The sequence below is a fragment of the Littorina saxatilis genome, unplaced genomic scaffold (genome assembly GCF_037325665.1).
Source record: "Littorina saxatilis isolate snail1 unplaced genomic scaffold, US_GU_Lsax_2.0 scaffold_3003, whole genome shotgun sequence".
NCBI classification, from domain to species: Eukaryota; Metazoa; Mollusca; class Gastropoda; order Littorinimorpha; family Littorinidae; genus Littorina; species Littorina saxatilis.
In genome coordinates, this window is record NW_027127011.1 from 1 (window position 1) to 10,158 (window position 10,158).

The 10,158-nt window shown below is 43.0% G+C and overlaps 1 protein-coding gene and 1 non-coding gene across 2 annotated transcripts; one reads left to right on the forward strand and one right to left on the reverse strand.

Moving 5' to 3' along the window:
* Positions 1-3,230: 3,230 nt before the first annotated feature.
* LOC138955478 (uncharacterized) lies at positions 3,231-5,485 on the reverse strand (the record flags this gene model as incomplete). The annotated part of the gene is made up of 1 exon (XM_070327077.1): positions 3,231-5,485. A coding segment is annotated over one exon (2,255 nt), but the record flags the coding sequence as incomplete, so codon positions are not given.
* A 287-nt stretch (positions 5,486-5,772) lies between these two features.
* Trnar-ucg (transfer RNA arginine (anticodon UCG)) lies at positions 5,773-5,845 on the forward strand. The gene has a single exon. It is a non-coding gene; the product is annotated as a tRNA-Arg (tRNA).
* The last annotated feature ends 4,313 nt before the right edge of the window (positions 5,846-10,158 follow it).

Below are 10,158 nucleotides of genomic sequence, written 5' to 3' on the forward strand. Positions count from 1 at the left end.
CTATTTTAACACGCAGCAAAACAAGTTCTATATTGCGTAGTCTAGCATCAAAATGATGTACTGTATATATATATGCGTATACATGTCTCTTTGTCACACAACCATCACAGTATGCTGACCGGCGTTCAAAATGCATCACTTACGAAGTGACGCATTGCCAACAAATAATGACGTACCACTTTCTGTATGTAGCACGCTCTATATTCAAATATGGCCAAGTTTTGCATCTCCAGTAATAAAAATAAAAAAATCGTATATAAAGAAAAGTACACGAATTTGCAAAGAAGAAAAAATACAAAGACTTATTTACTAAGAATCATTGTTGGACACAATTATTATACCTACTGAGTTGACGACAGTGCCGAATGGTGCAATAAGTTCGAAAACTTTAGAAGCATGCTAAAAAATGAATTCAACATGCGCATGTGATGATGAGGTTCAAAGAACAATAACTCGATAAAAAGTAGAAAGAGGACGACAAAAGCTAGTAAGTGCTCTTCCGTTGTATTTCTGTTCTTACCCAAAACAACTGTCATCAGTGTGTGTGTGTGTGTGTGTGTGTGTGTGTGTGTGTGTGTGTGTGTGTGTGTGTGTGTGTGTGTGTGTGTGTGTGTGTGCGGACATGTGCGTGCATGTGCGTGCACGTGTGTGTGTGTTTAGTATGAACAAAATGTCTGAACTGGGTAATTCAAAAACATAAAATCATGTAGCGAGGTAGGATTATGAACAGAAATTTGAGCAACACAAATTTTCACTGGTTATGTTCATGATTCAAGACGGAGAAATACATCTCTTGCCTGTTAAAATACGTATCACATCTCGCAGAATCGATCGATACACTAACAAGGGAGGCAACAGCTTACAATGCCCTTTGACTCGCAGCAAGCTGATTGTCTCCCCTCTGAACAATTTTCTCAGAGTTTGGCTGGTTGTTTTGGCTTGTACGTCACGATTTTTCCATTTTTCCAAGACCAATATGAACCAAACAAACAGGCAAACAACAGTCTCCCAGTGAATACGATAAGAAGACTATCAACGCATCATTCTGCCTTTTAGTTTTATTTTCTCAATTCTTTCATTCTGTTTCATCATTTTCATGAAACTTTGTTCTTGTTTTCTTTGCCATTCTAAAGTTAGTTTGATTCTGATTTAGCTGCTGGTAAATAATCTAACCGATTTTGAATGCAAAAACAAGGACATTTCATGCAAACAAAAACATAACTTCCTCAATGTCACACAAAACAAATCAAAAACAAAAAACAAGCAATTGTTTGAGTCACTCTCATTTTCTTAGACCAAAACAAAATAAATGAACAAATCCATTGATATTTAATCAAAATCAAAATTAATGCAGGTGCAGATTATCACCAGGTGTTTTTAATAATGACAAAATCAGCACAACACCTGTACACATCACAGTTTGTCTCTATTAAAAATGTACATCCTACCTTGACGTCTTGATAAAATCCAACCATTACAAAAAATGAGAATCTATGCGGGAGACATTAAACTGTAGAACTAGGCGCTGTCGTTCTTTTTCCTGCGAACAATTGATATCTCAACACATGCCCCCCCCCCCCCCCCAACAAAAAAAAGAGAAAAAAAACCAGAAGAACAAACACCATCTTCAATAACAAAATTAAAAAAGACGACATGCTTAGCTGAAAGCAAAATAAAAATAACAATCAGAGTTAGAACACTCACTTTTCCTGGCAGACTTTACTGTTCAGAAACTACTCTCAAAAGCGCTAAATAGAAATAAATTTAAAAAAACACGGTCGGTTGAACAGCTTAGTGAAATTAGTTTTATTCTCGTGAACAAAGTGTTGATTCTAAAAATTGGAAGATGGAGTGAGTAAACGTCTAGAGGCTCCCCGGAAAAAAAAGGATGACAGTTTTAGACGAAACATGAAAAAAGGCGATCAAACATTGCGTGAAAATCACATGATTCACAACCAGTAGGTACGACACATCCTACAAGTCCTATCCTTATGAATGGACAAAATGGTGAGCAAGAGTCTTTTTCTTCTTGTTCTTCATCTTCTTCTTCCACTTCTTCTTCTTCTTCTTTTTCTTCTTCGCCTTCTTCAAAATGAACACGATAATAAGACAATGTAGGTTTGTACAATGGTCACTCTTTTCTCTCGGTATTCATTCTTCTTCTTCGAAATGGTACGACAAATTCTATCCCACCTCCATGAACTGAAAGAATGTAGTGGTGAGTGTTGTTGTTCTCCTCCTTCTTCTTCCTCTTCCATTTCTTCTCAAAACGATACAAGTTAATTACAGCGGAAATATGTAAAAACTACACTCTTTTATATCTGATATTTGTTGTATTCATTTCAATGAGTACGACAAATTCTATATCCCACCTTCAACGGTTTAAAGAACGATGAGTGTCGTATTCTTCTTCTTCTTCTTCTTCTTCTTCTTCTTCTTCTTCTTCTTCTTCTTCTTCTTCTTCTTCTTTTTCTTCCTCTTCTTCTTCCTCCTCTTCTTCTTCCTTTTGTTCTTCTTGTTCTTCTTGAAAAAGATTAACTGGATTTCCGTTTTCTTCTCTCCATATACTTTACCATCTTCTCTTCCTTTTCTCGTTGCGCCACCATGGATTGTGCTAGTTTCAGGAACAGACAGAGTCGTCTGCAACCCTCGGTTCTCTTCAGTTACGCAGCTGTTCTTCCACATCTTCACATCCTACTCCCTCTTCCCTACCTTTTCATTTTATTCTTGACGAAATGTGCCCACCGTGGAAGAAGAAACACACAGTTTTTCTTGGCCGCTTCTCTCCCCCTCATCCTCTTCTTTTTCTTCTCTGTTCCTGATGACCGGTTATTGTTGTTTTTGATGAAGAAGTACTAAACATGTATGACAAAAGTGTGTTTGGAAGAGACGATATCTTTGCCGATTTTAAACTTTCATCTCGGTCTCTGCCTGTCACATACGTCCCCGACACCACCAACCCTCCTTCCTTCGCTCCCATCCAAAATGTCATCCACGTTTTTCTTCTTCTCCGACAGCGTCTCATTCATTTCATCGAAAACAAATGAATCAGTCCAACCTCTTGCTTATTTGGCGGCAGGCTTTCTGACACCACCACCCCAACCCCCCCCCCCCCCCCCCCCCCTCCTCCTCCTTCACTCCCTCTCATCCAAACTGTCATCCCTGTCGTTCTTCATCTCCTTCAGCGCCTCATTTTATCGAAAACATAATCAATCAGTCCAGCCTCTCGCTTATTTGGCGATAGGCTTTCTGATGAAGATGTACTTCCTGGAGAAGAAGAGAGCCAAGTGCACGCCCAGCACGGCGCCCACGAAGATGTGAGGCCTGACTTTGAAGAGCAGGCCCAGGAAGGTGAGCAGACAGAGCACGAAGGCCAGTTCCCTGAAGTACTGGTAAACCAGCTCCCTCTCTGGGTCGTCGGCGATGCTCGCGTAGAGGGCACTGGCCGAATGAGCTTTCTGCTTCTCTCCCAACTTGGCTCCCGCCCTGTTCTCTCGCTCCTGCGACTTCGGACCGGGGCTGGGGCTTCTTCTGGGAGGTTCCCGGGTTGCCCACTTTCCGCGGTGTGGTTCCATCACGGCGGACCTGGAGCGGGCGGGTTCTGGATTCGGACCCGGTTTGAACCGTTTGACGTGAACCAGCTCCTGGTTTACCGGATCGAAGAACAGCGCCTCCGTGGCCCCGCTTTTAGCGGATGAGCCTGGTGGTTGTTGTTGAGGTTGTTGCTGTTGTTCCCGCGTGAAGGCGCTTTCCCCGGGACGTTTTACAAAGGGTACGTTCGACTGACCTGCTCCGCTTTTCAGTTTGTCTTTCTGCGTTTCTTTCTGGTCTTTCCGTTTGTCTTTCTCCTTGTTGGTCTCTGTCTCCCCCTTCCTGCCAGCCACGTGGGACGGGACGGGGTGCACGGGCGGGTGGATGTTGCCTTTGTACATGCCGACTAGTACGGAGCTGCCCGTGGGTAATTGGGTGACGATCAGACGGTCTGGTGGGATGGGGGTAGGTTCCCTCTCCTCGCGATCGTGCTCAGGCGTGCTCAAGAGTTCCTGGCCCAGACTGCTGTGCGGGTTCGGGGATAAGGTGACCTGGCTCAGCAGATAAGTTGGCGACTCAGATGAAGTGGAGGCGACAGAGCCATCGCTCCGCACAGACGAGGTGATGGTGGTGGTGGTGGTGATGATGGCGGAGGAGTCATCACTGCTGATGCCGGAGCCATCACAGGTGGTGCATGAACTGCTGGTGTAGTTGCAGAAGTGGACCTTGGGGTTGAAGCAGTCGCACATCTGACCGGCTTTACCTCGCTGCTGCTTGTGGGTGAGCAGGGCGCTGCCTGTGGGTGTCTGGGTGACGATCAGGCGCGCTGGGGGGATGGGGGTCGGTTCTCGCTCCTCCCGGTCGTACTCTGGCTCCAGAAGTCCCAGACCGCTGTCCGAGTCCGGTGTCACAACCAAGCAAGGAGCAGCGCTCGAAGATGGCGTCAGCGTTAGTGTAGGGCCTTTCGGAGGAGCTGGAGAATCTTTTGAAGGAGTTGAAGAAACAACTTTGGCGGTGGCTGAAGAAGCCTTCTTGATCGTCGAAGGCCCTCGTGGTGCAGTCTTCTTCCCTGCGTCTCCACTGGAAGAGATCAGAGCTCCAAAAGGACCGCGCACTGACACAGGCTTGGCAGAGACACCCTTAGCAGCTATGGTGTCTGTGGACAGGCTGAAGCCTCCAGGGGGTCTTACAGAGGATGCAGATGTGTGGGGAGTCTTCTTATCGGGCTCAGCCTTCGAGTTAGGCTTTGCCGCACCTGGAAGACTACGAGATGGGAGTGCAGAAGCAGTAGAGTTCTTGTTAGAAATATCTGACGCAGAGTTTGTCTGGCCAGGTACTAAGCGAGGTCTGGAGCTTGGCTTAGTGATGACGGAAGAAGAAGGAGCAGAGTTTGACGATGGAGAGGAAGAAGAAGAAGGGCTTGAAGAGCCAGAAGACAAAGCTGTTTGCTTGGCTTTGTCTTTGCTCACAGTCTGTCCCGCCACACCAACCCCAGGCGGAGAACAAGCAGGCGATGCTTTCCCATTCCCACCCGCTTTAACCAGAGGAGCAGGACAAGAAGAAGAAGAAGACGACGACGATGACGAAGGGGTCGCGCCCTTCCCGGCGCTCCGAGGCGAAACCTCTTTGGAATCTTTCTGCTGACCAATCACAGACGGCTTCAGTAGTTGTCCGGTCTGTCCACGTGACGTAAACTCTTCCGGTGCGAGATGAGCATTCGCCGGTACAGCTCCGACTCCGTGGGTTCGTTGCTCTGCGGCTTGGAGTAGAAGCACAACGTCCTGGGTCGCAGCGAGGTGAGCTCTGAAATCGGCACGCCCTTCTGACGTTGGTGAGTCAAGGAAAACGTCATCGGGCTCCCAGCCCTCAGCATCCGCAAAGATTCGTACGACGTCGTCGGGGTCTCGGGGGCCTTCGCTCTCGCTTCCCGAGCTGGTGTAGCTGCCCGTCGACCCTGCAGGGGGTAAGAAAGGAGAGAGAGAAGAGAGCGAATTAGTGTTCATCCAAGGACTGGTTATTTTTTCAGTTAGTACTGATGGTCATTTTCATTGATGTTGCCTATGCCAAGTTCAGTCAGTGTTATTCATTTGGTGTGTGTCTGCGTGAATTCTCACTGTGTGTGTGTGTGTGTGTGTGTGTGTGTGTGTGTGTGTGTGTGTGTGTGTGTGTGTGTGTGTGTGTGTGTGTGTGTGTGTGTGTGTTTTTATGTTTATATGTGTTGGTGCAACGTTTCTTGCATGTGGCCCCGTGGCCTAATGGATAAGGCGTCTGACTTCGAATCAGAAGATTGCGGGTTCGAGTCCCGTCGGGGTCGGCTACACATTTTTTTCTCCGAATTGTGTGTGTGTGTGTGTGTGTAAAAAAAAAAACCCAACTGCTACATATATGTACTAGATACAGAAACACTAGTCAAAATCTTTAAAAGCTATATATATAAAAACAAGTCGCGTAAGGCGAAAATGCAACATTTAGTCAAGCTCAGTCGAACTCACAGAATGAAACTGAACACACTGCATTTTTTCACAATGACCGTTGTCCGCCGCTTGTGCAAAACGGAGTGAAACTGACGAGCCTGTTCAGCGCGGTAGTGGGTTTCGCTGTGCTGCATAGCACGCTTTTCTGTACCTCTCTTCGTTTTAACTTTCTGAGCGTGTTTTTAATCCAAACATATCATATCTATATGTTTTTGGAATCAGGAACCGACAAGGAATAAGACAAAATTGTTTTTAAATCAATTTCGGAAATTTAATTTTGATCATAATTTTTATATTTTATATTTTCAGAGCTTGTTTTTAATTCAAATATAACATATTTATATGTTTTTGGAATCAGACAATGACGAAGATGAAATTGTTTTTGGATCGTTTAATAAAAAAAAAATTTAATTACAAGTTTCCGATTTTTAATGACCAAACTCACTTATTAGTGTTTAAGCCACCAAGCTGAAATGCAATACCGAAGTCCGGCCTTCGTCGAAGATTGCTTTGCCAAAATTTCAATCAATTTGATTGAAGAATGAGGGTGTGACAGAGCCGCCTCAACTTTTACAAAAAGCCGGATATGACGTCATCAAAGGTATTAATCGAAAAAAGGAAAAACATTTCCGGGGATATCATTCCCAGGAACTCTCATGTCAAATTTCATAAAGATCGGTCCAGTAGTTTAGTCTGAATCGCTCTACACACACACACGCACAGACACAGACACACACACACACACACACACACACACACACACACACACACACACACACACACACACACACACACACACATACACCACGACCCTCGTCTCGATTCCCCCTCTATGTTAAAACATTAAGTCAAAACTTGACTAAATGTAAAAATCAAGAAGCGGAAGAAAGAGAAATAGTTAGTTTGTTCAGAAAACCACAGCAGCGTTGCAATGTCAAAACAACACAGAACGACTGTCTTAACACTTCAACAAGAGACGGATGGGACACTGTCATATTCCTAAAAAAAAAAAATAGGTGTGGTTACGGTAACCCGACGTACCCTATTTTTAGGGGCCGACCCAATAACTTTTTATTACATTTGTCAAAAAAAACAAAAACACAACACAACAAAAAAAAAACGAGTGCAGAAAACGCAATGAAAGCAAAAGCGCTCGAGTCGCACACTTATTTCCCTGTCAAGTAGGTTTAATTTGTACACATTAGAAAAAAAAGTTTTAAAAAAAAGTGATTGCCTACCTTCCTACCCAATTTTTTTGGGCTATGTTACATTAACCACACCTTTTTTGTTTGGGGGGGGGGGGCCTAATTTGAAACCGAGAAGGTCACAGTATGAAGAGGGATGACAAGAAAGTCTGGGCGATTAACAGTCACCCACAAGAGCAACCAAAGGGCAGAGGCGTCGGCATTCTCGTGTGGACGTCGGGAACATGTCCCTAATGATTAAACCGTGAGAGCGTTCACAAAAATGTATCATCATTTGTGTGGACGATCATATGAATAACCGCCTAATATCTGCCAAAGCTCTTCTTACGCGTGACTTAGACACGAGGTTGAGAGAGAGAAAGAGAGAGAGAGAGAGAGAGAGAGAGAGAGAGAGAGAGAGAGAGAGAGAGAGAGAGAGAGAAAGAGACAGAGAGAGAGAGGGAGAGAGACAGAGACAGAGAGAGAGAGAGGGAGAGAGAGAGTGGGAGAGAGAGAGAGGGAGGGAGAGAGAGAGAGAGAGAGAGAGAGTGGGGAGGGTGGGGGGGGGGGGGCGGGGAATAAAGAGAGGAAGACAAGACAGACTGACAAACAAACGCCATACACACACACACACACACACACACACACACTGTCGACTCATACACACTGACACACACATACACACTCGAGCTTTAGATCAGGTGTTCATTAGGGCATGTATACGCACACACTTACGCACAAGCAAACACTCATGATGAGAAAGCACAGTCATTCGCTTAATACACAACAAACAAACGTAAGGCGAAAATACAACATTTAGTCAAGTAGCTGTCAAACTCACAGAATGAAACGGAACGCAATGCAATTTTTCAGCAAGACCGCATACTCGTAGCATCGTCAGTCCACCGCTCATGGCAAAGGCAGTGAAATTGACAAGAAGAGCGGTTTAGTAGTTGCGCTGAGAAGGTTAGCACGCTTTTCTGTACCTCTCTTCGTTTTAACTTTCTGAGCGTGTTTTTAATCCAAACATATCATATCTATATGTTTTTGGAATCAGAAACCGACAAGGAATAAGATGAAAGTGTTTTTAAATTGATTTCGACAATTTAATTTTGATAATAATTTTTATGTTTTTAATTTTCAGAGCTTGTTTTTAATCTAAATATAACATATTTATATGTTTTTGGAATCAGAAAATGATGGAGAATAAGATGATCGTAAATTTGAATCGTTTTATAAAAAAAATATTTTTTTACAATTTTCCGATTTTTAATGACCAAAGTCATTAATTAATTTTTAAGCCACCAAGCTGAAATGCAATACCGAAGTCCGGGCTTCGTCGAAGACTACTTGACGAAAATTTCAACCAATTTGGTTGAAAAATGAGAGCGTGACAGTGCCGCCTCAACTTTCACGAAAAACCGGATATGACGTCATCAAAGACACTTATCAAAAAAACGAACAAACCGTTCGGGGATATCAATCCCAGGAACTATCATGGAAAATTTCATAAAGATCGGTCCAGTAGTTTGGTCTGAATCGCTCTACACACACGCACGCACGCACGCACGCACACACACACACACATACACCACGACCCTCGTTTCGATTCCCCCTCTATGTTAAAACATTTAGTCAAAACTTGACTAAATGTAAAAAGACAACATCAATTACAAAAAAAACATCAACATTCAAAATAAAAGTCATTTTCGCGTTGCGCAGCCCAATTCTGAAAGCGCTGAAATCGTGATAAAAGGTTGAAAAATAAGGCATCTTACCATCGAACAATTAAACACAAAGCTTACCTCATACTCTTCACCTTACATTATCAGTGCATAATGTAAATCCACGTAGAATTTATACATAACATTTAGAGCATGATGGAAATGCTCCATACTTGTCTTTCGCCACGCAGGCTTCAAGCAGAGAATTAGGAAGTGATCTACATAATCCCAAATGACGCAGATGATTTCAAAATGACGTCTAGTGTAAATGACGTAAATTCCTTCTTCGGTGGCCATCGCTACAAATCGGTATATAATACGAAAATTGTTATGCACATGACATTTATTTCAATTGCAAAAGTTGTAGAAACCCATGTTGTGAAAGTAAGATTTTAAAAGATTATTCAGCACTAAAATAAAGGAAATTATGGGTTTATAAGAGTTTATGAAGAGTTAAATCAACAATTGTATTAATGAAAACAAATCTATTTCTAATACACCAGTTAACAGTTTCGGCACTTACATGGTACAAAGAAGAAAAACTCACGTGATACCCAAAGCGATTCTGGTTGGACGAGAAATTTCGACGAGCAACCGCTGCATCGTCTGCTCAACGTGATGGAAGCAATTGAACGGACGGTGTGTTTTCCTCTACGTTATAACAAAAACCTCACGTTACATCCAAATTAGCGATGGCGTCAACATGCTGTGTTATTGGTTGCAGTAATGGGAGTAACCGACTTAAAAAATGGTGGTCGGGAGATTGCAAAATTCTTTACGTGCCTCGACGGTCGTTAGTGTGTGGTTGCGAACCACCATTCAGGTGGGCATTTGGTTAATTAGAAGTGTTGTGTCTCATTATTACATATATCTTTTTTGTCGTGTTTATTGCAATTTTTATTTATTTTATTCATGTAACCCTAGGGGTTTTTTTAAAAATAAATATTGACTTGACTTGTTATCGCCTGTGTCGTGTTTTGACAAACTTTTAGTACGACTGATGTGAGCCGAATTTATTGGGGAAAGTTCAATGAATGCAAAAAGGTATGCCAAAAAGTAGTGTGTCATGTTTCCTTTGCGTTGGGTCGTGGTGAAATACACAGCGGTTATCTGTTTGCGAGTTGCCTGGAACACGGTTTTTTAATAACATCTCTCGATCTTCACATACTTTGTCATGTGAATAAGAACAGAACAAGTTCGTCAAACACATCTCTTATTTTATCTGCATCGAATGAATTTACAACG